Source organism: Eschrichtius robustus, chromosome 16 (assembly GCF_028021215.1).
Source record: "Eschrichtius robustus isolate mEscRob2 chromosome 16, mEscRob2.pri, whole genome shotgun sequence".
Taxonomy (NCBI): Eukaryota; Metazoa; Chordata; class Mammalia; order Artiodactyla; family Eschrichtiidae; genus Eschrichtius; species Eschrichtius robustus.
Genome location: NC_090839.1, coordinates 29043368 through 29070358, shown reverse-complemented (window position 1 = coordinate 29070358; position 26991 = coordinate 29043368). Strand labels below are relative to the sequence as shown.

The 26991-nt window shown below is 46.2% G+C and overlaps 1 protein-coding gene across 1 annotated transcript; it reads left to right on the top strand.

The window, feature by feature from the left end:
• The first annotated feature begins 3434 nt into the window (after window positions 1-3434).
• FKBP1A (FKBP prolyl isomerase 1A) lies at window positions 3435-26084 on the top strand. Its single transcript, XM_068523805.1, has 5 exons — window positions 3435-3614; window positions 3694-3741; window positions 18912-19024; window positions 22906-23070; window positions 24978-26084. Exons 1-4 carry the CDS (start codon window positions 3578-3580, stop codon window positions 23032-23034), a joined length of 327 nt encoding a protein of 108 aa, XP_068379906.1. The 5' UTR covers window positions 3435-3577; the 3' UTR covers window positions 23035-23070; window positions 24978-26084.
• Window positions 26085-26991: the final 907 nt, after the last annotated feature.

Sequence of the window (26991 nt, the reverse complement as noted above, 5' to 3'; positions counted from 1 at the left end):
CTGAAAGATGGGAACCTTCCTCTCCAGTCAGAGGAGCGATGGCCCCAAGAGCATAGGGCAAACTCCTGTTGCTTTTCCTTTCTCTCTCTTCACTCACTGCTTGGTCCTGAATACAGGTGCAGTCATGGGAATGGACTGAGATAACAGGGTAAATAACGTCCCAGATTTCTGGTTAGAGGACCAAAAAGGGAAGCCCCAGTGAACCAAACATTATTAAGGCGATCACAGGGAAGAGTTCAGGAAAGCTACCTAATAGCGTTGTTTATGAACTTCTGGGCTCCACCCCCTGTTTTGCATGTGTGAGTTAAGTACTAAACAGCTCATACGGACTTTGAGAATTTATTACAGGATAAACTACTGCCCAAGTCCCAGATAGACCACTGAGTGGTGCATACCCAGGACAGATCCAAATGACATTGGAAAGGCTTTGGAAATAAAAATAACATTAAAGCCACAGAAGGCTGGTTGAAACTCACAGCCTAAGCCCAATCTGGTCAATTGCCTGCTAAAACAGAAATATCAACATTCTTTATAGGATTTTTAAAAGACTCAAGTATTATCACATGATATTCAAAATGTCCAGGGTATATTCCAAATCACTTGACATATGAAGAAACATGGAAATCTCAACTTATATGGGAAGACAATCAACAGATGCCAATGCTGAGACAACACAGCTGTTGGAATTATCTGACAAAGTCTTTAAAGCAGCTACTATAAAAATGCTTCAGCAAGTACAGGCAAACCATCTAGAAACAAATAGAAAGATAGAAAGTTTAAACAAATAAATAGAACATATAAAGAACAAAATGTAAATCTTAGAACTGAAAAATAAAAATAACCAAAGATTTTAAAACTCCTTGGATGGGTGTGTAGCAGAATAGAGATGGCAGAGAAACAAGTCAGTGAAGACAGAAAAATAAAAATTATCCAATCTGAACATCAGAGAGAAAAAAGATTGGAAAATGAACAGAATTTCAGGGACCTGTAGGACAATTCCAAAAGAGCTAATGATTGTGTCATCAGAATCTGAGAAGAACAGGAGAAATAGAGTGGTACAGAAAAAATTTTTAAAGAAATAATGGCTGAAAACTTTTCATATTTGTTGAAAGATATAAACACACAGTTAAGGAGCTGAATGAAACACAAACAGGATAAACCCAAAGAAATCTAAGCCCCATTTTTCAGATTTTGGAACTGCAAGGAAGGAATCACTTACCCTGTCATCAGGGATGCTTACACTTTGAGATTCAAATTACTCCCTGTCTCCTTTATAAACCATAAAAATAATACACACACAGAGTAAAAATAAAGTCAATCAGTTAAGAATGATATTAAATGAAAAGTGAAATCTCCTGTTCTTTCTCCCAGTCCCACCTCTTAGGGTCACTCACTATTTCTAAGTTCTTCTGGTTGCTAAATAGGTGATTTTAAAAGATTTGAACACTTAACATTTTTATTAACTAATAAATAGGCTTAACATAACAACTAACAAATTAACAAATTTGTTGTTAATTGACAATAACAAATTAAGTCATGTAAGAAAATAAACCACATTTTTGTGGAAAAATTAATAACTAAGGCTATAGATTATGAACATAAAATCAAAACCAATTTGGAAACGAACTCTTCCAGTTACTATAAAAATCTTACAAATGTTTAATAAGTGTCCATTGTGTTGCACAGCATGCATCAGTTCTGGGGTTCAATTTACCTCAGGCCTACCCAGTACATCAACACTGGTGGCTAAAACGGGCACCACATGTTTTCTTTCCTTTCCTCAAAGCAGTGAACAAGAGGTGGTGCAAACATGAGGTTCTTGGTGAATCCCCACAGGAAAAGGTAAACAAAGTCTTATATTGGACCCAAGAACTCTCTGCAGTCTACTTTCTCTACGTAGTTGTACAGTGAAGAGGGTATGTGTGGCATAGTGTCATGGCAGCTGCTGGGATCTCCCTTTTAAACTTTGTCTCTTAATATTCATTTTTCTCTTCTTCAGTAGGCACGGAATGCCTGATTTTCCGTTGGGCAAATGGCCACCCAAAATGAAGATTATATTTCTCAGCCTTCCATGCAGCTACATTTGGCCATACAATAGGTTGTAGCCAATGAGGTGTAAGAGGAAGAGATGTATGTAACTTCTAGGTCATGCACTTAAAGAGAGGGGGATATGCCGTCATATTCCACCTTTCCCCCTTTCCACTGGTTGGAATGCAAATATGTTGGAGAGCCGTCTTGGACCATGCGTATGAGAGTAGGATCTTAAGAATGGAGAAGCACAAGTAGAAAGAGCATGGGTTCCTGGACAGCCTGTGAAGCCAAGCTGTCCTAACTGCCTCTAGACTGTTATAAGAGAGAGACACCAACTTCTGCCTCATTTCAGCCACTGTTACATCAGCCACATACATATTTCCGTTACAGCCCATATCCTAAATAATGCGAAAATTGCCAAAGCAGTCACAAGCCTCCCTGAGATTCTAGGGAAAGGGGACATAGACGCTGAGAAGAGTGTTAAAGAACTTTGGGGTCATGTTTAAAACACCTCAGGAGCACATGCAGGGAAATCCAGAGGATTGGTCCACATCTGCCTCCCTCAGGTCCTAGACTGTTTCACAATGCTCCTTCTGGCTGCAATGCCTCTACCTGTTCCTTCTGCCTCACCTACCCCAACACACACGCACAGCTGGTCAACACGTTCCGACCTTGACTAAACCTGGCTACCCCAGGGAAGCATGTCACCACAGTCCACGTTAAGTTAGGCATCTCTATTATATGTCCCTCAGAGCACAATGCCATGAACCGCTCTCACAGTACTTACAGATTTGAAACTTTACATTTACCTGCGTGGTTGATTGTCTCTTCCTCGCGAGACCGTACGTTCTGTAAGGTCAGGTACGGAGTTTCCTTTACCCACGTTTCCCCAGCACCTAACACAGTGCATGGCACAGAGTAGGTGCTCAATAAGAATATATGTATGCAAGCTGTGAATGGTTGAATGAATGAATGAATTCGGACAAGAGAGGACAGGCTTCATGCAGGGCAGTGTAAATGCTGCCGCCTCCTCCAAAGCAGAAAAATAGAGCTCAGAATCGTGACCCACTGATTGAACGCTAACGTGAACGCACATTTGCTCGGACCTCTCACAACCATCCTTTTCACAGGGTAAGTGTGGACTTATCAGTCCCCCGGTCAGTAACTGGTAACTGGCCGATCCCCAATTCTGACTCCCATTTCTCGGATGCGGAAACTGGGTTAGAGATGCCTGCCCGGCTGGAAGAACGGAGAAAGGAAAGGTGAGGGAAGAAGCCCAACCCCTCGGAACGACAGCATCCGGAGGCCTCGGGGCTTCCGGGCTTCCGGCCCCCCTGCCCCGCGGCCCGGGCTCCGGGGACGTGCGCGCCGTGTGGGGCGCGCACGCAGGGCGGGGCTGCGGGGGCGCGCGCGTGCGCAGCCGTTCCGCGGAGGGACGAGGCACAGCCGTGGAACCGCCGCCAGATCCGCTCTCTGTCCACGCCGCCTGTCGCGCCGGCCGTCGCGCCGCCCGCCCGCCCGCCCCGCGTCCGCCGCCGCCGCCGCCATGGGAGTGCAGGTAGAGACCATCTCCCCCGGAGACGGTGAGTAGGTGCGCCCAGCGGCCTCGGAGTGCCCCGGCTGCCGCGCGCATCCGCTCACCGCGCCCGTCTGTCTCCTCAGGGCGCACCTTCCCGAAGCGCGGCCAGACCTGCGTGGTGCACTACACGGGTGAGTCGGCGGGCCCGCGGGGTGGGGTTGGGGGGCGGTCCGGGGGCGGCCAGCGCGGCCTGGGGGCAAAGGCCCGGGGCGTGGCGGCGGCGGGCCCGCGTGGCCCGAGGCCGAGGCCTGGGCGGTGGCAGCGCCCCCGAGGGGACAGCGTCGGGCCTGCGGAACCCCGGACGGTCTGAGCCGGCGTGTGCGAGCGCTGACCGCGGGCCCGACGTTATCCCGCACTTCGAAAGCGGTTCCGTGCCTCAGATGCTGCCGTTCTGCCCACAGCGCGGATGGGGAAACTGAGGCTTGGGGAGGCGAAGTCACTTTTCCAAGTCACACGCTCAGGAATGGGCAGAGCACTGGCCAGGGACCATCAGAGAGGATTTATATCATTTCTGTGTCCCGGTTGACACCCTATCCCCGCTTCCTCCCCGCCCTTCGATGGAGATAAGAAGGGCGAGGTAATTCCCAGGCCGTGGGAATTCAGCCTCTTCCCCCGGGAACTCGGCCCTGCGCTGCGGGTGGGGAGACGTCCCACTTTCTAAGTCATTGCTCTGGCCCAGCCCCGCCTTGGAGGAGCCAGATCTGCACGGTCTTTTTCCTTTTCTTACTTTTGAGCCACTTTACAAATCCAAGCCTCAGTGGCAGTGATGGCCCAGGCTGACAGAACATGTAATTTAGCCCCCCAAACCTTCTAAGAGCAGAGACCTATCCCCATTCTAAAAATAAGGAAACTGAGGCCCAGTTAGGGAAACAGACAGGACTGTAAGCCAAAGGAAATATTAGACTCTCAGCCACAATTCTAACATGACAGTCATCTACCTTGAGACCATCTTTTACTCCATGCCCTTACAAGGTCCTCCTGGGTTGTACTTGGTGGGGGGAAGGGAGGGAGGAGGCTGAGCAGGCGGAGACTTCTTAGCTGTAGGGGGCTGCTGGTGATTGGTGTAGCCCCAGTTGTTCACATGAACCACCTTCCCTCCCTTTCCTCCTTCCCCTTTCTCCGCTTTCCCACCCTTTCCTCTGTTCCTCCTCCTCCTTCCTCTGTTTCTTCTCCTTCCCTCCCTTTTCCTCCTCCTCCTCCTCCTCCTGGGTAGTCTTCTGTAGGCAGTTCTGACCCCGCGGCTCAGGGATTAGCTCTACCCTTCTCTTCCAGATCATGGGGGGCAGCCCCCTGTTGAGGGAAATGACTTTCTTTGGGAAGGAAAAAAAGCAACTAACATTCCCCCCTCCTGTGCCCTTTTATTTCTCTGGCTTTTTTATTCCTCTGGCCCTTCTCCATGTGTAGAAAAGGGGGCCGGGGGTGGAGGGAGTTAGGGACTAGAACTTTTAAAAAGGCTACCAGAGGAGGAGGTATTGAAACCTGTCTTCATGGGGAACTATCTCATGCCTGCAAACGAAACTGGAAAGTGGTTTTGATGTTTTAAATGGCTGTCTTTGTAGACCACAGTCAGCACCTAGGAGGTCTGCTGGAGGAGAACCTGCCAGTTTGGTTGTTTTTGATCTGCAGGATGAGAAGGGTAACAATTGCCTTTTACAGTGCTGGGTGAGTGGGCAGTTCATTCAGTTCCCACAGCCAACTGGGGCAGAGACTGGGACTCAGAGAGATGATGAGGTGACTGCTGACCCCTTCTCCTCCCGGTTTGGAGGTAGCCACATTAGGATAATTGGCTACACCTGTCCCACTCCCAAGTCTGTGCCTCTTGTCCTTGGATCTCCCATCTTCTGGTGCTGATGGTAGGACTGGACACCCACATGTAGGCAGAACAACATTTCACTGTGCCTCTTGGTGAAGTGTCCCCACACAGCATGTCTGGAGCCTTTTCCTAAGAGAACAGATGGTCGTGGGACCCAGAGCACCATCAGGGCTCCCAGTGCCTCTTCTCCAAGTCTGTGTTTTCCTCGAGGGCGGCACCCACCCACACGTTCCCAGAACAGCAGCAGGACCCTGGCATGCATTAGGACAAAAGCTTTCCTTTTTTATTTCATTTTTGATAAGCCCTACAGAGACGCCCTGGTGAGAAGCCAGCTCTGCCTCTCATACTCACAGAATAGGCTGTTCTTGGGCAGGCGGCTTTGTTCCTGTGGGTCTTTGCCACCAGCCTCCCAGAAAGAACCCATTTGAGACCTGTGGGGGCATGAGAGGAATGGGTAGGCGCTTTGAGATTTCATCTAGAGCAGTTATGGCTTTTAAGCCACTGGGAACAGAATCCATCTCGAGGGAACATGGTGGGGAGTATCATAAAAATCTGGGGGTCCTCAAAGGCAAGAGGCCCACTGGACCTCGAGAACGGAGAAATTCTCATGATGCTCCTACTTTTCATCTGTGTCTTTCTCTACCTGCCTGCTTCAGTAGTCTCCTGTTACAGCTTTCTGTTTTCCTGCTTCTCCCAAGTCGTAGATGGTGGATGTTCCTGCCTGCCCACCCGCCCTCCTCCCACCCCCGTGCCCCGTTTCTGTCTTCTTTCGCAGAGCTAGCTCAGATTGCTTGGCTGTGTGGCTCCAGTGGTTACAGTTCCTAGGAGGGAGAATCTCATTGACCCAGGTTCAGGTCGGGTGAATACTCTAGATCCAGTCCGCTCTGGCCAGGGATCTGCTACAGCTGATTTGGGGGCAGCTTCTAAGAATCAGCATTGGAAGTAAGGAAGCCAAAATCTTCTCTCAATCACCAGAGATATGATTATCACAGGCTGACTTTGACCACATGGATGTTTTAAATGCTACTGGTGGCTGCCAGTTGTATCCTGGATGCTACTCTCTGGGCTCCCTCTGGTGCCTTCTGTGGCCTCTAGCAGAGCACAGCATGAGCACCGCCCCAAAAGAGGCCTGTGCCGCCTCATCGTAGTGCCAGAAGGGAAAATGAAAACTGTACTGTCACCAGCCAAGCACCTCCTAGTAGCATGACAGGCGGGCATTAAGGTGGGAGGAAGGAGGTGCAATGGTAATCTGCCAAATATGTGCCTTGAGAATCAAGTGGATCCTCATGGCTCTCTCCTTGCCTCCGGTAGCTTCATCATCTTTATAGTTGAGCTTGTCCTGACACACAGCTAGGCTTATGTCCCTTTTACTCACATCAGCAGGCCACATGCCTGCCATTGTCAGAGCAGCCTCAAGTGGATTGAAGAATTCTTTTATTATAGTTGACATCTTGTCCTTGGGATCGGGTTTAAGTTGTCTGTAGCCTGGCTTCTGACTGAGAAAAACCAAGGATCTCTTGGCTTCATCTGCTCAGGAGGTCCACTCGGAGGGACGATGCAGCTCCCAGGGCAGGTGTGGTCCCTTTCCTGCAGTCCCCCTCCCCGCCCCCAGCCCCTTGCTTTTCTTTAGCCTCTGTCTCCCCTCTCCTCTCTGCTTTATTCCACCCACTCCCCTGCTGGGTGTTTCTTGGCTGATGATCTGATGTCTGGAGGAAGGCTCGCCCCCAGCAGAGACTGCTCAGATGGATTCCGCGATGTGTGGCGGCTTCAGGCAGACAGGCTGTAACTGTTTGGGCAGGGCCACAACAGGACCCTTTTCCTTCCTACAGCAGATTGAGCAACAGCAAGCAGCCAGGCGCAGGGACACGGCCAGTGAACTAAACAAAGACCTGATCTGGTGGGGATGAGAGTAACAGCACGAAGGTGTGACCCGTCAGGTGGTGAGAAGCTCTGTGGAGAGAGATTAAAGCAGAGGACCTGGGAAGGGGCTTTGCTGCTTTTAGTGAGGGTGGTTGGAAGAGGCCTCTGACAAAGTGACATTTTAATATTTGCCCAAAGGAAGTTGGGGAGTGAGCAGTGTGGCTGTCTAGGGAAGAGTGTTCCAGGCAGAGGGAGGAGCTACTGCAGAGGCCCTGAGGCTGGAGCATGCTTGGTGTATGAGAGGGACAGTGAGGAGACCAGCCTGGCTGGCGTGGATTGTGTGAGAGAGAAAGTGGTAGGAGATGAGGTGATGTGGGGCCTTGTAGGTTATTATCAGAACATGGGTTTTCTCTCTGAGATGAACCATTAGAGGGTCATGAGCTGATTTGGACTTTAACAGGACACACTGCAGTCTGGCTACTATGTGGACTATTGGTGGCAAGTGCAGAAACAGGGCCCTGGTTGTACACTGGGTGTATAGAGTGTGCCAAGGGCAGGTATGCAGAGGTGGTACCAGGTGGACAGTGATCCCCGAAGAAGATGTGGGTCCTTTGCTGGGTTCGGATCTTAGCTTGGGCAAATTGATCCACTTTTCTCAGCTTCCATGTGCCATCTGTAAAATGGGAGTAACAGTGCCTGCTGTGAGGAGTTGCTGGGGGCAGGTGCATTCTGGGATAGGCAGCAGCAACAGTGACGCTGTTATTGCACATAATCTCATTAAAGGTCCCTGCGTCTTAGGCACTAAGTGGTATATCGTCCCTGCAGTTTAGCATTGGCAGAGTTGGATAGGCTGAGACCTTATCACCCTTCCATTTCACAGGTGGGGAAATAGGTAATTATAAAAAAGAGATGAATCTGAGTGAGGATTCATCTCAAAACAGGCCTACACATTGCCTACAGAATATATTGTCTAAGAAAGCTGCAGTTGTTCTCTTCAATTTGGGGACCAAGGGAGGTTTTTAGTGTTTGTTGTTGTTTCTTGGTGGGTATGAGAGGGGCAGGGTTGGGCTACACCAGCTTGGCTGTGTGAGCAAGTTAAGGTGTCAGTCCTTTTTCTCCTCAAGTTTCCTTAACATAACTGGACTTTAACATTTTGAAAATAGACCTTGCTATGGAAGCATTATTTTCTTTCCTCTGGGACTGTGATTACCAAAAAAACAGAATTACACGGATGCCGAGCTCTCTTCTTCCACAGGTGAGAGCAGAAGAAGGCTCACTTGCTTTAAATGAACCAAAGACCTCATAGTATTGTTGCATCTACGTGCAGCTCTTATTTGTGAAGTTGTCAGACATAGAGAAAAATCAAAAAAGAATAATAAATACCATGTGCTCACTACCTAGATTCCACGATGGTTGACGTTTAGTCATATTTGCCATTTCTGTCTACTTACAGGTATATGTAGGTAGATATCTATGTTGGGTGTTTTGCTGAGCCATGTAATTTGCAGACATCATGATACTTCTCTAAGTTCTTGAGCGTGCTGTAAGAATGAGAGTATTCTCCCTATCCTGCTACTGGTCACATCTGAGAAAATTTTAAATGATTCAGTAGTATCTAAAGCCAAATTCATATTGAAACTACCCCAGTTGTCTTCGAAGTGAAAACCAGAATTCTGTTGAGGTTCAGTTGGATATTATGTCTATAGTAACAATCTAGAAGAGTCTTCACACCTCACACTGCTTTTCCAAAGAGAGAAGGCTTATTACCTTATAGAATACCCCATGTCTGTCTCATTGTTTTCTCTTGGTTGTTGTCTAACTCCTTCCACTGCCTTGATTTCCAGTAAACTAGGAGTTGAAATGTCTAAATAGTTTCTGGTTAAAACACTTTAACGTGAAGACTTCTTACAGAATGTCGTGCATTTTGTACTCAGCACACCGTGGGGAGCATTACTATTTGTAATGCTAAATTTGATCTTTTTTGTGAAGGTGCATTTTACCCTTTGCAATTAGCGGGCCGTCTGTGAAGTGCTTGGACATCCTCCACGTGCTCTGCTCCTCATCAGCCTTTCACCTACTGGTTTTTACATCAATTGATGATTCTTACCAGAAGAAACTATTTCATTGGCATTTACAAAGTGGTAATTTAAAATTTTTTTTTCATATCTTCTACATTTATTAACTACCATTCTACTATTACACAGGGTAAAACTTAATTCTTTAATCACCAAGGTCAGGAATTGGCTTTATAGTCATCTCCCATGGTGACAAGGGACTTTTCCCCGCCTCTATCTATTTATTTATTTGTTTTTAGTATACTAGGAACTCATATATTTTACTTGGAGCCTTAAAATCATAGATATTCATTATTCTTTTTGCTACTCACATTGTCCCAAAATTAGCCAGTAGGAGCCCCTTCAGGCAGGCTCCAGTACCTTTTTGACATACTCCCACTATTTTTAATCATTTCCTTGTTTTACTTCTCTGATACTGGCATCAGTCACTTCTCCAAAGAGGTCTGGTTCCTTTCAGTGGGTCTCATAGACTTTTTTTTTTTTTTTTTCATTAACAACTTTATTGGGTATAATTTATACCATAAAAATTTTAACTTGAACATGTTTGGTGGTTAAAAACTGATTTTTGTAAAATACTGATTGAGTTCATTGTATCTATAAACTCATTTGTCTGCCTTGGAGTTTTCTCTAAAAATAGGATTGTCACCTGCTATTTCCCATGGAAAAGGCCAGGGGTGTTTTGGATAACTTAGGCATGTATTATCCAGTTCTCCCTTTGGTGCTCATGGCAGTACTTGTTGATTCATATTTCTGTTTTCCCTATTTTTTTTACCTACTGAGGAACTCAACTGAGTCCTTGCATTTCTTCCCTCAGGAGCCTTTAACTTTGGCCCGATAAATTCTAGCAGTATAAAGAGCAGGAGGAGGAAAGGGAGAGAAAAGGGGGAATAATCAGCTCCTGGATGCTGCTGTCTCTGCTCTCACTGCCCTTACTTTTCCCTTCCCAGGAGCTCAGGCCACCCTGGCCTGCATTCGGTTCCCCAAACACACCAGGCTTTCCTCCCAGGAAGGTCTCTGCCCCTGTGCTTAGGTGCAGCCACACTGCCCCCACTTCCCACCACATGGCAGGCTCTTCTTGCAGCTTAAATGACACCCCCTCAGTGGGTCTCCCCTGACCCTTGACTAAAGTGGTTCTTCGCACATGCACACACACTCATGCCTCTGTCTCCAACAAGGCACCCGTCCTTTGCTTTCCTCACAGTCAGGCTGTGTGTAGTTCCATCTACCCTTTCCCCAGGAGACTGCAGGCTCCAGGAGGCCAGACCCACACAAGTGGTGTTCTCCAGGTTCTCTCCCCACTGGTGCCTGGCATGGAGTAGGTACTCAGTGACCATTTTGAGTGGTCAGTTAGGACCTGGCACTAGACTCCGGCTGGAGTGTGGAAAGCCCACATTCCTGTTATGATTGGTATCATACTTCTGTTGCCTTTGGGTTAGAATAAGAAAGAGAATATTTACAACATTTTGGACTTTGCCCAATCCCTGTGGATTGATAAAGTTGTAACCACTCCTTCCTCTCTCACCCACACACACAGGTCAGCACACCAAACCCTTCCCTCAGTCATTCAACGAATGTGTTAGGAGCTGGGCAGGGGGGGAAGCCTCAACCTTGCCCTGGAGGTGCCTACCTTGTGGGGAGTGCCTTCCCTTGTGCTTAACATTATAAGGGAAGTGCCTTGAGCAGCCCACACTTGGGGCTAGAAGTGCCACATGGTCTTGGATGTGTGTGGCTCAGTCAGGGGCTTGCCAAATGTGTGCAAGGCCTGGTGGGGGCAAAGGTGCCTTTGATTTTTCTACAAGTGTCATTGACCATCTGTTATATGCAAGGCACTGTTCTGGGTACCAGGAATATAGGCGTGACGAAGACAGAGTCCCTGCCTTCATAGATCTTAAACTGTAATGGGAAAGACAGGTGATAAATAGGATTAATAAGCAAACATTGGATATTAGCCAGTAGTGCTGAGGGAACAGGAGAAGGTTGAAACTTTAGATAGAACAATGAAAGTGACATTTGAACAAAGACCTGAAGGAGGTAAGGGAGTAATCCGTGTGACTGGGTAAGAGCATTTTAGGCAGAGGGAACAGCAAGGTCAGAGGCCCTATGGTGGGAGTATTCCTGGTGTGTGTGTACAGAACATAAGAAAACAGTGTTTTTGAGTGGAGAAGTGTGAGAGGAATCAGAGATGAAGTCAGAGAGGTGGTGCTGTGGGGTGGCAGCTCTTACAGGGCCTTGTAGGCCATTTTAAGGACTTCAGCTTCTATTCTGAGTGAAATGAAGAACTAGGGGAGGGTTTTGAACACAAGGGTAATAGGGTCTGACCTGTATTTTAAAAGAATGTCACTCTGGCTGCCATGTCAAATTCAGACTGTAGGAGAGCAAGGGCAGAAACAGGGAGACCAGCAGGGACTTACTGTAATAATCTGGAGCCAGCCTCCAGGATTCATGCCTTTAACCATTATACCTGACAGCTCCTGCCTCTGTGTTTTCTGGAAAACAGAAAAAATAAGATTAATAAGCAAACATTAGACATTAATAGGAGAGCAATGAGAGCATGGAGTCCTAACCACTGGACAGGCAGGGAATTCCCTGGCCTTGGGTCTTAACCACTGCTTCTATGACATGGGCCGAGCATCAGAGACACAGTCTGAGGGACCTTTGCACAGCAGCTGCTGGCCGAGTCTGCCTCTGCTGGTTCATTTGGAGCAAGAAAGAACCCCCCCTAACAGACGAGCAGCAGAAAGAGCCGAAAGAGCCAAGCTGTGGGAGGAGTGCTGCCGGGGAGAGGACCTGGAGACTTCCCCACACTCATGCACGCTCTCTCTCTATTTTTAAAGCCCTCCTGCTCCCTCTCCAGGGATTTCAGCCTGGTTCTTCCCCCAAAGAACAGCTAAAACAGTTTGGGAGGAGACCCAGGCGAAGGTGATGTCAACTGCCTTCCAGCCAGAAGCTGCTTTAACAGTCCCTCAGGCAGCCATAGCTTTCACTCCTTTCATGGCCTTGTGCTTTTAACTGGAGACCCCCCAAATTTTCACATTTTTCTTACTGATGAGTAATTTAGAAGTGCCAAAAGTAAAAACTGCCATTCTGGGACTACCCCTCAGATTCTTCTTCCCATGTAGGGAAGAGCTCCAGAAATGGAAGCCTCACGCTTGTCCTGCTAGTTCTTCAAAATCATGCAAATGAAGCAAATCAAAAAGTGCTCATGAGTGCCGGTGTTGTGAGTGCCAGGGGTTGAGCTGAGTGCCACAGGGACATAGAACTCTGAGTCCAGGTCTGTGACCTTGAGCTGCGTTCAGTCAGGAGAGACGAGAATTAATTCTTGAAATCGAGAATACTTGGCTATCCTAGGCAATTTCTGGGTCGTGAGGTGTAGATTTGTGTGGCATCAGAAGTAGAATCAGTCAGTTCTGCAGATAGAAGGTCATGCTGGTGATCCAGGTTTTTGCTAAGAGTGGCTGTCATGTCTGAACTGTAACCTCAGTTGCCTTCTCTCAGCAGAGCGTGCTTTCTCTAGGAAATTACAGTGCTAACTTGGCAGGTGGTTTCACTGTTCAAGGGCTCCAGGTCCTGGCATGGAGATGTCCAGGGTTAAAATGGGAGCAACTGCTGAGGCTTGACTTGCTGCCTGCTTTACCTGCTCCTTCCCAGACAGAGGAAGCACCTGCCATCCACTGCCAGGTTGGGTGTAGGAGGTAAACATATGTAGGATTTTAGTAAATCTCACTTTTTTCCCTTTCTCTCCGTTTTTTTAAAATATCAGTTTTACAGAGGCATAATTGACTGGCAGTAAACTGCTGCTACTTCGCGTGTACAGCTTCATAAGTTTTGGTATGTTTCTTTGTTCCTCTTTGAAATCTCCCCCTTCTTCCCATCGCCAATAACCCCTGATATGCTTTTCTGTCAGCATAGGTCAGTTTGCATTTTTCTGAAGTTTTATATAAGTGGAATCATATAGTATGTACTGTTTTGTCTGGCTTCTTCCACTCAGCATAATTATGTTGAGAGTATGTTGTTCCATGTGTCAATAATTCATTCATTTTTATTACCAAATAATTTTCTATTGTATGGATATATTTGGTTATCTGTTCACCAGTTGGCAGATGTTTGGGTTGTTCCAGTTATTAGGTATTACAGGTAAGTCTGCTATGAATGTTAGTGTATATAAGTCTTTTTGTATAGCCATAAGTGTCATTTCTCTAAATATCCAGGAGTAGAATGGCTGGGTCAAATGGGAGGTGTATGTTTAACTTAAACGGCCAAACTGTCTTCCAAAGTGGTTGTTCTGTTTTAAGTTCCCACCAGCCATGTGTGAGAATTCCAGTTCCTCCACATCCTCACCAGTACATAATACGATGAGTCTTTTTAGTTGTACTCATTCTAATCGGTAGTAGTCATACCTCCTAGTGGTTTTAACTTGCGTTTTTGTAATGATGATAAGGTTGAACATCCTCATGTGCTTACTTGCCATTTTTTAATCTTTTTCAGTGAAATCTATTCAAATCTTTTGCCTTTTTTTAATTAAGTTGTTTTCTTGTTGAGTTTTTATATATTCTGGACACAAGTCCTTTATGAGATATATGCTTCGTAAAGATTTTCTCCCAGTCTGTGGCTTGACTTTTCATTCTCTTAAAAGTATTTTTTAAAGTGCAGAAGTTTTCATTTTTGATGAAGTTCATTTTATCCTTTATGGATTGTGCTTTTTAACCTCATATCTAAGAAATCTTTGCCTAACCCACAGTCACAAAGATTATTTCCCTATGTTTTCATCTAGAAGTTTTATAGTGTTCATTTAGAGTTGATTTTTAGTTGATATTTGATTATATGAAGTATAGATCCAGGTTTTTACTTTTTGCCTACGGATATCCAGTTGTTCTAAAAGCCCACTGTATTTTTCATCTCAGGCGTTGTAGTTTTCATCCCTGGAAGTTTGACTTAAATCTTATTGTCCTTCTCTGCTAATTCTAACCTCTGTATCAGTTCTGAGTTGTTTTCAATTGATTGATTAGTTGCATTGTGGGTTGTGTTTTCCTGCCTCTTTGCATGCTTGGTAATCTTTGGATGCTAGACGTTGTGAATTTTATGTTTTGGGGTGCTGGATATTTTTATTCCTAAAAATCTTCTTGAGCTTTGTACTGGGAAGTACTTAAGTTACTTGGAAATAGTTTGATCCTTTGAGGTCTTGCTTTTTTTTTTTTTTTTTTTTTTTTTAATTCTTCCTCTCCTCCTTCATTTTTTGGCCGCGCCATGCGGCATGCGGGATCTTAGTTCCCCATCAGGGATCAAACTCATGCCCCCTTCAGTGGAAGCATGGAGTCTTAATCCCTGGCCTGTCAGGGAAGTCCCTGGGGTCTTGCTTTTACAATTTGTTAGGAGGGTCCCAGAGCAGTGCTCAGTTTGGGGCTGATTATTCCTCACTGCTGAGGCAAGATCTTCCTGGGTTTCCTACCCAGTGCCTCATGAACCATGACTTTCTTCAGTCTGGCTGATGGGAACAGGCACTGATCCCAGCCCTGTGTAAGCTCTGAGCACTGTTTCTTCTAAACCTTTTGGATGCTTTTCCAGACCTTGAGAAGCTTCCTCAAACACATGCATTGATTAGTACGGTACTGAATACCTAAGGGGGACCCTCTGTATACCTCCGGGGGTCTTCCTCTACAGCTCTCTCCTCCCTGGTACTTGTCCTGTGGACTTGAGCTCCGTCCCACTTTCTTCTCCCTGGAAACTCCCAAGGATATAAGCTGGGGCAGACAGGTCTCGCCTTGTTAGTTTCCCATCTCTCAGGGATCACAGTTTTTCATTGCAATGTCCAGTGTCTTAAGTGTTTAACTATTGTCTGGGTTGTTTCTCTCTCTTCTTTTCATTTCATTTCATTTCTTTTCTTTTGTTAGTTTGTTGTCTTTTTGTTTTTGTTTTTAATTTTTGGTTGTTTAGTTAGGAGGGTAAATCTGATCCCTTTTCCTCCATCTTGGCCAAAACTACTGGTTTTGATGTCGCAGCTTCTCTTATGTTCTGCATTCAATACCGACAAACCTAATTCCCACTCCAGAAAGCATTGTATGCACATTCATTCCTGCTTCTTAATGGACATTGCTTCCTCTCTTTAATCACCTCCTTCCTCACCCTGCAAATTATAGCCATATAGAAGGTGGTCTCTTCCTCCGCATTGGAGAAGCCTTTTTTCTAGCACCTCCTGGCCCCTTTAGCCTGTGCCAATTGTGTGACATCCTGCTCAGATCTTTGGATATCGTTTACCCTTTGGACTTTGATTATAGGAAATTCCCTCCTCACATGTAAGGAACCCCACCTTTACCAACACCACCACCTAACCTTCCCTGTGAAGATTTCTTCTCCAAGGAAGTAGGTGAGATTGACAGAGGATGACCATGCTCTCAAGTTCTGGAGTGAGGCTCATGTCCTCTTCCCAGGGACAGCAGCTCATCTGAAATAGGGTAGGAGAATAAGGATCCTTGGCAAAGCTCCTGCTTAAAGCCCCTTTACTTAGAAATCCTGTATCTTGGCTTTTATGGTTTCTTTTTGCCCCTCAGTGTCCCAGAAAAGCTTAAGGGGGACATTTTCCCAGACCCACAGTCTCTGCACTGAAGAGCATCCACTTCTCCAGTTTGGCTCAACAGCAGGTAGAGGCTGAGTCTCACCTTGTGCCCCCAGCCTGGTACCAGTCAGACAGTTGAAACATCTCACCTTCAGGCAAAGCAGGATGGATGCATGTAACATCTAGAAGTTGCTTGGCAATGCATTTGATCAGGGATAAAAGGAAAGTGTAGGGAGTCTGTCTCAGTACCCAGTGGTTTTTATTGCAATCAAAATACGATCTTGCTCTGATTGGGCGCATGTTCAAATTTGGTAGGAAATAATATAATTCTTTTGTAGGTATACTGTATTTTTTTAAACTGTGACTTGCAACCCATTAATGTATCATGAAATAAATCTAGAGAGTCACAATCAGCAGTCTTTTTAGAAATGAGAAGTGCATCCCACATAGTAACTGTTACATGTAAATTTTGCTTCATTTATACACATTTATGTGTATACTGGGTCCTGACATAACACACTGGTCTGTTGTCACAGTGATAGCTCTTACTGATGTGGGTTGTTGAGTTCCATTTCTTTGTTACTTCTCTCATGGCAGTGCTACAGTGGGGTGTACTAATAAGTAAATGTCAAGTAAAATATTTACCTCTTTCCAATAAGGTTACTTTCAGTTGCAAGTAACTGGAAATCTGACTTAAGGCAAAGCAGATTTTTAATCACCTAGAATGCAGGTCTTAAAGGAGGTGGTTTGGGGCTGGTTCAGAGCAATGGGACTACCATTCTGGGGTCCCTGGCTGACTTTGTGGTTAAAAGGTGGCTGCCATGGCTCCAGACATCACATCCTCACATGACAGCATGCAACAGGAAGGGAGGGCAGGAGCTTTCTTCCTGGATGTGTTTCTTTTTTTTAACCAGTGAGGCAGGTCTTTCCTGCAAGATTCCAGTAGACTTCACAGTTGGTCCAAGTGCCCAAACTGGCCCATACGGCCACCTCACACCAACTCTGGCATAGGAGGAAGGCTTGGATTGATTCCAGTTCGTCTCCTGGGCCAGGGCTGTTGCTGCTCCTGGAAATTTGATGTTGTTAGAATGGGGGGTGGGAGTGCTGGGTCTGGGTTTTCCAAGGGTCTGGAATGTGCTATAGCCTGTGTTTCAGGTGCCCCTCTGGGCAGGTTTTCTCTTTGAGTTTTGTCCAGCCAGCCTTTGCAGATAGTCAGGACTTAGAGGCCAGGGACCACCCTCCCATCCTTGGCTCTTTCCCACGTGGCTTCCTCACCTAGTTACCTGTCTACCGTGGCTGCTCAGGAAGCCCTGGGGCTCTACTCGGGGTCTGCTCTGAAGAGCATAGACCAGGAAGAGGCTAGTTCTGGTCTTCAGTCTCCTCTCACCCTTAATGCTGAGTTCAGTTGGGGTGGGGTCAGTGTATGAAGAACTTGAAATGGGTTAAAGGGAACGTCCGTAGTACTATGGAAAGTGGAGACCTAGTCTTCTCCCAGTTTCTCATTTATAAAAAACTATTCAAGTCCTGCCGTTTATCATTCCTTTTATCAGGTATTGATTGTGTTCTGGTAAAGGAGGAGCTACATGTACACCCCAACTTATTAGTTCTGGGGTGCCAGTTCCTGGCTCTGCACTGACTTGGCAGGGGTAGATCTCCATCCTCCTGTCTCCCTCTCAGTCCTCAGCTCCAGGCTTCAGGCAGTGTCAGCACCCACTCTGCGCCCAGGACATCTGTCTCCCCTCCTATTCTGTTAGGACAGCAGTTCCTTCCCCCCTCCTCCCCCCCGTTTCCTATTTTGTCAAAATACAGAAAGTCTGGTAGCTGTGATAAAGTTGTCAATTGATCTCTGCTTCCCCATTCCACCTGCCAGTGTTGACATTGTTTTTTAGGCTGGGATTTCCCTCCACCTCTGAAAACATACAAACACAACAGACTTCTGTGTTTTGCTGGGTCTTCTGAGTGTTGCTTAATTTAGAACCATGGTGGCTGCCCAATCTCCGCCTCCAATGAAATCAGCTTTGTGTTAGTTACATGTCAGCAACTGGCTGGCCCCTTCCAGTCTAGGATCCTGGTGTGAGTTTTCAGGACCTCAGTGACAGCTATCACAATTGGCTGATAACTGGCTTCCGGAGAAACCAATGTGATGGTCTTTTTTGAGCAAGGAGTTGCAGGTGTCTATTCGTCTTTTGTCGTGGCACTCACCCACTGGCATCTCCATCTCTGGAATGCCCCCTTTTAGTCAAGGTTGCCATTATGGGTTGTCACGCTTCTGGGAAACTGGAATAGTAGAATGAACATGGTCTTTGGTTGTATAGCCTAGCTTTACAAGTTCACTTCTCTCTGCCTCAGTTCTGTGAAATGGGGACAGTGCCGTGGGAAGGACTGAATAAGTTCATATGTGGAAAGTGCCTAGCCCAGTCTCTGACTCGTAGTGGAAACACTGTCCACAGTTCAGAGTCGTTAGCAGTTCACTGGTGAAAGGTTTTTGGTGTCTTCCAATGCCACTTCTCCGATTCTCTGATTCTCCGACACCAACTGGTATCCTACAGTTCAGTTAAGTTCTGACACTACCCACATTTCTGTAAAAGATGACAGATGAATTGAGGAAGGAATATGGCTTCTTGTACATGGAGTGACTTTGAGCTGTTGGGTGTGCCTAAAGGGCCCACAGTTACTCTGTCTGGGAGGAAACCCACAGGGTGCTGGGAATTCCTGCTAGGAGTGTGTCCACTTCCCCATTCTCCACAACAAGGTAGGCTACTGCCTGCCTCTGTATCAGCTTACTGCTTGGAGCTGGGGAAGAGCGTTCACAAGCCTGGAGTAGAGGGACTACCCCAGCTCCTCAGAGGCCCACTGAGGACACAGGAAATCCTCCTAGGACACCCTGCCAGGTCCTCCAGTGCTGGCCCGTGGGACCGGCACTCTGCTGCTGACTCTGACTTGCCTCGTGTCATTACTCTCATTACTCCTCGTTGCTCATGTTACAACTGCCCTTCTCCACAGGGATGCTTGAAGATGGAAAGAAATTCGATTCCTCCCGGGACAGAAACAAGCCCTTTAAGTTTGTGCTGGGTAAGCAGGAGGTGATCCGAGGCTGGGAAGAAGGGGTTGCCCAGGTATGCTCTCCGTTGTTTCGTTGTGTTTCCTAGTGTCTACTTTTTAAATTAGGTTTATAGGTAGGGAAAATTTCACTCCTGGCTCTCTCACCCAAATAACTCCTTTTATTAATGTTTCTTGTAGAATTTCTTTAAGTGCCTCCCTTTTTTTTCTTTTACACACACACACACATTGTTCTGTGCTTTGCTTTTTCACGTAATCCATCTCTGATACTTCATATACCAGGACATAAAAGAGGAGGAAGCTCTCCTCCTCATAGAGCTACATAGTGTAGCAGACCTCAGAGATATTGCAGGTTCGGTTCCAGACCACCACAATAAAGCAAATCTTGCAATAAAACGAGTCACATGAATTTTTTGATTTCCGAGGGCATATTAAAGTTATGTTTACACTATAATGTAGTCTGTTAAGTGTGCAATAGCATCATGTCTAAAAAAACAATGGGGGCTTCCCTGGTGGCGCAGCGGTTGAGAATCTGCCTGCCAATGCAGGGGACACGGGTTCGAGCCCTGGTCTGGGAAGATCCCACATGCCGCGGAGCAACTAGGCCCGTGAGCCACACCTACTGAGCCTGCGCGTCTGGAGTCTGTGCTCCGCAACAAGAGAGGCCGCGATAGTGAGAGGCCCGCGCACCGCGATGAAGAGTGGCCCCCGCTTGCCGCAGCTGGAGAAAGCCCTCGCACAGAAACGAAGACCCAACACAGCCATAAATAAATTAATTAATTAATTAAAAAAAAAAAAACACATATACGTCACACACAAAAAAAAAAAAAAATGGACAGTTTACCCTTGAACAATGTGGGGGTAGGGGCATCCCTCCCCCGCCCCCTGAACAGTTGAAAATCCACGTATAACTTTACAGTCGGCCCTCTGTGTCTGCAGTTCCTCATCCAGGGATTCAACCAACCACGGATCACGTAGTATTTAGTATTGAAAAAAATTCATGTGTAAGTGGACCCACGCAGTTCAAACCCGTGTTGTTCAGGGGTCAACTGTACATACCTTAATTTAAAAATATTTTATTGCTAAAAAATGCTAACCATCATCTGAGCCTTCAACAAGTCATAATCTTTTTGCAGTAGTAACATCAAAGATCACAGATCGCCATCCAAATAATAATAATGAAAAGGTTGGAAATACTGAGTGAATTACCAAAATGTGGCAGACATGAAGTGAGCAAATGCTATGGAAAAAATGGCACCAGTAGATTTACTCAACACAGGGTTGCCAGAAACCTTCAATTTGTAAAAAACACAGTATCTGTGAAGCACAGTAAAATGAGGTATGCCTGTATTCCCTGTATTCCCTTGGGTGTACTATAATTTATTTGACCAGTACCCTATTGATGGCCATTTGGGTCATTTCCAGTATTTCGATATTGTAAACAATACTGCAGTGACTAATCTTGAATGGACTTTATCTTACATTTGTGCAGGTGTTGCCATAGGGCAGATTCTTAAAAGTGGAGTGAGTGGTTCAGTGGCTGTGTGCACTGGATTTTGACATACTGCCAGGTTGCCATCTGTGGGGATTACACTGAGTTGCCACCAGCGGGCTGTGAAGGTGCCTGCTTCTCCTAGGCCCTCCAGCACGGTGTGTTGTTAAAAAGTTTTGGCTTCAGGACAATATAATGAGTGAAAAATGTTATCTCGGTATCATTTTAATTTGTGTTTGTCTTACTATTGACCATGTTGTGTCGGACCACTTCTGAGAGGTCAGACTTGTGGAGAAAGTCATTTTGCTTGTCTTAAGTGTGTTTCTTCACCTCTCCCCTCCAAATTTGTGTAAACAGCTTTTGTTCTGCCAAGTCTTCAAAATTCCCAGTAGATAGTAGGGGACCCAGGGTTGCCAAATTTCAGTTGGATTTTATCCTTCCACTAAGCCCAGGAATTTTCTTCTTGGCACTAACCAGGTAAAGGGATGTTTACGGTGGCCTAAGACCCAGCGAGCTTTATAATAGGCCCTGCCACGATGGATAAATTACTCTATTTCCTCTCACCAAAGAGAATTGGAGATTTAACCAGTGTGGAGAGAAGGATTTGTCTTTCTCTTTTCCAGAATACACTTTGCTCTACTTCCTCTGTAAAATGTCACTGATTTATCTCCAAATAAACTGCTTAACTTTCAGAAACTTTAAGCTATCCCATTCCCAGGTGTCTAGATTTTTGTTCCAGCATGACTGAGGGTTGGCAGTACAAAAAGGAGAGGATCTTTGTGGCTTACTTCCCTTTGGAAACCTCTTCAACTATACCTTTCTGTCCCGTCCTGTTCCCACCCCAGAAGTCTGGCAGGCTCTTGGGTCTGTGGCCCATCCCCCATCTCCCGGGCCAACCATTGTCCACCCCACAACTCATCTTCTGTGGCTGTTCCAGCACTGGAACAATCATTGTGTTGTGTGTTCCAGGAGCCATAGCTGCCACCAAGATAGTGTTACCAGTCTATTTCACATCCCAGGCTTGGTGAGGCATGGTGGGGTGTTGGGGAGATGCCCAGTCTCCCCCTGCACCCAGGGTTCTTTGGGTCAGTCACAGCTCTGTTACTTGTGAGAAGTCTGGGTGGTCTGAGACCTACATAGAGCATCTTCTTTTAAACTCCTCTGTAGAGTATTTATTTAGCAAGTAAGTTAAAAGCACAGGAAGAAGGGGGGTTGTCTTGTGCCCCTCTTCCTATTCTTTTGATATTGTGTTCTGGTTTTCTGTGTTTACAGGTCTGCAATCCTGCCACATGTACTGTTTTGGCAGCTTGCTTTTTTTTATCTAACGATGTGTATTGGACATCTCTCCATGTTAGTATAATTAAGGCCGCTATATTCTTTCTGTTGGCTAACCCGTGGTGCACATGTGCTGTGAAACCACTCCCCTTGCAGTGGGCATTTGGGTTGCTAGCAGATTCTGGAAGTGGAATTGCTGGGTAAAAGGATATGATTGTTTTGAATTTTATTAGATTAAGCCATATGCTTTCAACTGTCCTTACTACCTTGGTCCAACATGTCCCAGTTTCTGAAGGGAGCTGTAGGAAGTAAGCCTGCAGCTTTCTCTTCAGTCACCATCTCTTGTTCTGGGTCAGAGAGCCAGGAACGCACACATGGAGACTTAAAAAAGATAGGTAAAGGGTGGGAATAGAGCAGAGAACCTCACTATTCAGAAAATAAATATTTAAACTTGTGTATTTGATTAGAAAATGAAAAACTACAAATACATTTTAATAAGTGAAACATTTCCCTCCACCCTCTGTTTTCCCCTTAGAGAAATGGTGGTATTATTTGTGTCCTTCCAAAGATGTTTTCTGTTTATACAGGCAGGTATAAATATAAACTTTCCTCTTTTTCACACAGTTGTTAGTTAGCATGCTGCTTTGTACAGTGTAGTTTGTACCCCAGAAAATCATACTGTCTTTTTTAGTTTTTCTGTATTTCTGAGTACAAGTATAAATCTAGAAAGTATAGAAAAGTAGATTGCCTCAAATATTACTTTCTGTGTGTTTTCTTTTAAAGCAAAGTTTTAATCAAAGCACTCCTTTTTGAAGAGTATAGATGCCTCTAGTGACAGGCCACTGAAGGATCAGGTGGTGACACTTCTAGAGTGATGGCTGCCCAGAGTCAGATCAGTGAGACCTGGACAGAAAGCTTGAGAGCCTGATGGTTGTGGGAGTCGAGAGGGATTTTGATCTGCTGTCGGCTCCCTTGGAGACAGATATAGGGCTCATCCAGCCTGATCGCCTACCTCCACATCCCATAGAGGGCGTGCCCACTGCCCAGGCAGCCATGCAGTCACTGGAATGTCCTAGTCACACCGTCCTGGCAGGTAACCACAGCTCTGCTTCTTAAGGAGACATTTGGGGGTTGCATCAGCTCATTCATTCTTCCTTGCTCTTTTCACAGATGAGCGTGGGTCAGAGAGCCAAGCTGACTATCTCCCCAGACTATGCCTATGGCGCCACTGGGCACCCAGGCATCATCCCGCCAAATGCCACTCTCGTCTTTGATGTGGAGCTTCTAAAACTGGAATGACAGGAATGGCCTCCTCCCTGAGCTCCCCATTCTTGGGTAAGGAACTTAGTGCTGAAGGACCTTCCTTTGCTCCTTCCAAGTCATGCATGGTGTTTGATGAGCATCAGAGAGAACCAAAAATGCCATGGGTTTTTTTCCCTTTACAGTCTCCCTCTATTGGCTATCCTTTCAGTTTTAAGTGTACACCTTGGAAAGGGACGGCATGTGCTCTTGAAAGAACTCGTGGGGATGGGGCAGCTGATGGTAGCTGTTTAAATTAAGTATTTTTATATGTAACCTATAAACTAAAACTGAGTTGGGAACTGGAAATATAGGCCAAATTTTTAGTGCTAGCATTTTAGTTCTTTAGAGGTAAGATTGGGATAACTGACTTTGCTTGCCCTGCCTAGTTTCTGCAGCTCCCTCATCCATACAGTCTGTGGTTACTGCCTGTTAGAGGATATGAGAGAGGCATTACCACCTGGGCCACCTGCCTCGGGGAGCAAGCCCAGGACACACGAGGACAGACAGCAGGCCAGCTTGTTGTCAGTGGGTTGAAAGGTGAGGCCTAAGGATGCTTACGAAGTGTAAAGGATGCTCTCAGTCTAGGAGAGGCTCTTAGGGACCTAAGTCAGCCTTTCTGTGCAACAAGTGAGGAGACTGAGGCCTTACTCAAGGTCACATCCAGACAGTGGCAAATTCGGACAGAACCCTTTTCTGCATCCCCTTCCTGGGCCTTTTTTTCCTTCCTCTACCCTCATTTCTAGGCAACCAAACTCAATATCCTAATGGCACCTAACTTTTCATGTGGGTATTAGAATCATAAAACACATGAATGTTTGTCATCTTCTTTCCACATGGCCCCAGACCTCTGCATTTGCTCCCCTCCCGCCCCTGGAACCAGAGGGCCACAGCCAGGGGCTGGGTGAGAATGCTTTTGTTTGAAAATGGTAGCAAGTGGCAGCCAGCCTGTTACGGAGTACCTTTGTCCTACTATGGACTTTTTTAAATAGAGGAGCCTTTTTTATTATTAGCTATTTCCTCCCAGTGGTTTGATCCCTAAACACCTGGGTCATCCAGGCCTGGTCAGGTTTGAGGACTCTGGCTACCCCACTTGTCATTCCTGCCGGGAGGGAATTCTGACACTTTACAGAGCCTCTCTCTGCCCAGAGGTCTACACCTAGTCCCCACCCTGGAAAGCTGAGTCCTTTGAACATAATATACTTGAGGAAGTCTTGGAGTTACCCTGATTTGGGAACAGGCTTTCTGGAAATCTGGAAGGACAGAGGAAGGGGAGAAAGAGGGGAGAGAGGGCTGAATGGCTATGAGTCACCCTGGCCTAAGCCTCCCCACACACTGCCAAAGCACAGCTCAGAGCTTCATGAAAGGGTCTTGAGGGAAAGCCCAAGGGCAAACCCAGAAAGTTACAGGTTCGAGAGAGTGAATGAAGACTGCAGACATTTTCTCAGTCTGTTCAACATGAGGAAAACCAGCTTCGGGCTGTGCACCTTTAAGCCCCTGGGAAGCTTTAAAGACTCTCTTGATGCCCAGGCCACCCCCCAGACCAGTTAACCGCCACCACTGGGAGTGGGGTCCAAGTGTTGAGGTTTTTTAAAGCCCCCAGGTGATTCCTATATGCAGCCAGGTTGGAGACTCATTGATAATGGGAAACTGTATTGTCAGCTGCATTGGTGGGCTTTGCCTCTCCTGCTATCCTCAGCAACAGAAATGTGACCTTAGGTTTAAAAAAAACACAACCAAGATGAGCAGGAAGGAGGCTGCTCACCTGGGAATCCAGCCCGAGCCCAGTGGGCCCTCCCCAGCTGGAGCAGAAGGGGCGAGGGCCAAGTCAGACCTCACAGCTGTTAGGGAAGGGACTTGGTGTGGCAGCAGCCTGTGGCTGTCCCTACTGCACCCAAAAAGCATTGAGTTGCTGGAACTCACCAACTTTCTGTCTCCAACAGATGTGCCATGGAAGGATCTGGCGCCTCCAGATGCGCACAGCGAGTCCGTATGGAGCTTTTCCTGATGTTCCACTACACTCTTTGTATAAACATCTTCCCTGACTGAATGTGTTCTGTCACCGGCTTTGCTCTTCCCCTTTCTCCTCGTATGTGTGTTGACCTGAACTATATGCCATAAACCTCAAGTTACCCATTTTAGTTTGTTTTTGTTTTGGGGTGAAGATTGAGTTTCAGTCCTTTGGATCTAGGTTTCCAGTTAAGTACTAGTCAAGTATTAACAGCACAAATAATGGGTTAACTTTAGAATAGGAATTGGTGTTGGGGGGAGTGCAAGAATCTTTATTTTATTTTATTTTTTTTTTGGATGAAAGTTTTATCTATTATATATTAAACATTCTTGCTGCTGCGCTGCAAAGCCATAGCAGATTTGAGGCGCTTTTGAGGGCCGAATTATTCTCCAAGTTGAGAGATGTCCTCGGGTTGAATTAAAAGCCCTACCCAAAACTAAAGTGGGAAGGGGAGAGCCTTTGCCTCCACTGTCCCACCCCCACCCTCCCCTTAACCCTCTGCCTTTTGAAAGCAGATCATTTTCACTGAGATGTTGGACACTACAGGTGTCTGTCACCGGGCCAGCAGGGACCTCTGAAGCCTTCTTCATGGCCTGGCTTTTTTTTTTTTTTTTTTTTTCTTTTTTTCCATCCTGTGGTTTTCTAATGGATATTTAGGACTTTTGTAATCTCATAGCTATCCAGGCTCCACTTCCTAAATTTTAAGAACTTTAATCGAAAGTTAAATTGAAGGTGCTGTTTGTAGACACTTAACACCCATGAAAGCCCAGCCATCATGACAAATCCTTGAGTGTTGTCTTAAGAAAATGATGCTGGTCATCACAGCTTCAGCATCTCCTGTTTTTTGATGCTCAGCTCCCTCTGCTGATCTCAGAGTTTCCTGGCTTCTCCTTCCTCCCTCTCACCCTCTGCTGTCCTGTGTAGTGATTTGGTGAGAGAAATTGCTGCCTACTTGCCCACGCCTACCCCACCCCCTGCACTACATATGAGTTTCAAGTTTTATTATTGCAATAAAAGTGCTTTATGCTGGCTTTTCTCAGCTCTGTGTGATGGTGGTTACTTTCAGGTGCCTCCCCCTGCCCTTTGGTGCAAGGGGATGGGGTTAGGGTGTGGCAGTGGGGGTGCAGTGCTGGAGGCTGTGTCTTAAGCAGAAGAACTGCAGCAGGAATATCCTTCCCCGTTGCCCTCTTGGGAGATGGGATGGGGGGCAGTAGATCTGCATCTTCACCCATGGAGGGAACTTTGTGGAGGTCAGGCTGGGGTCATCAGGGAGCCCCCACCCCCTTGCCCATCATCAGATGTTCATTAAATGTGTGGCCTGGGTAGAGTTCTACGCTGGGTTCTCTGGCGTTGCCAAGAGGTCGGGGATGCAGCCAGCAGAAGAACTGAGCTACCACCCATTTGGAGATGTGCTACCAGCAAATTGATGAAATGTTACGAAGGGAAGATTTGGGTTTTAAATAGGTGTTCCTTGGTGACACTTGGTGTGGAGGCTTTTTGTCACATGGACAGTTTGGTTGCAGTAGCTTCCCTGGCCCTACCCTGTATAGGCTTTTTGTCACATGGACAGTTTGGTTGCAGTAGCTTCCCTGGCCCTACCCTGTATATGTAATAGTCCCCTCCTCTGGTCATGGACACCAAAAATTGTGGTGTCCCACACCTTTCTAGACACCTTCCACGATTTCCCTGGTTGAGGGCCTTTGATTTTAAATAGAGAGATGGTTCAAAGACTTGCTTAATGATTTTCCAAATCCATCCTTTTATTAATTTAAGTCACCAGAGTATCATTTCAGGGTTATGTCTTATTTTCCCCAAAATTCTTTTATAAAAATTGCCAAACAAAAGATTTTTCCCGTGAATATCCATCTACCCACCACCTAGAGTCTGCCATAAATGTTACTCTACACCTATTTATCACATATTTATTCATCCCTCTTGTCAGTCTG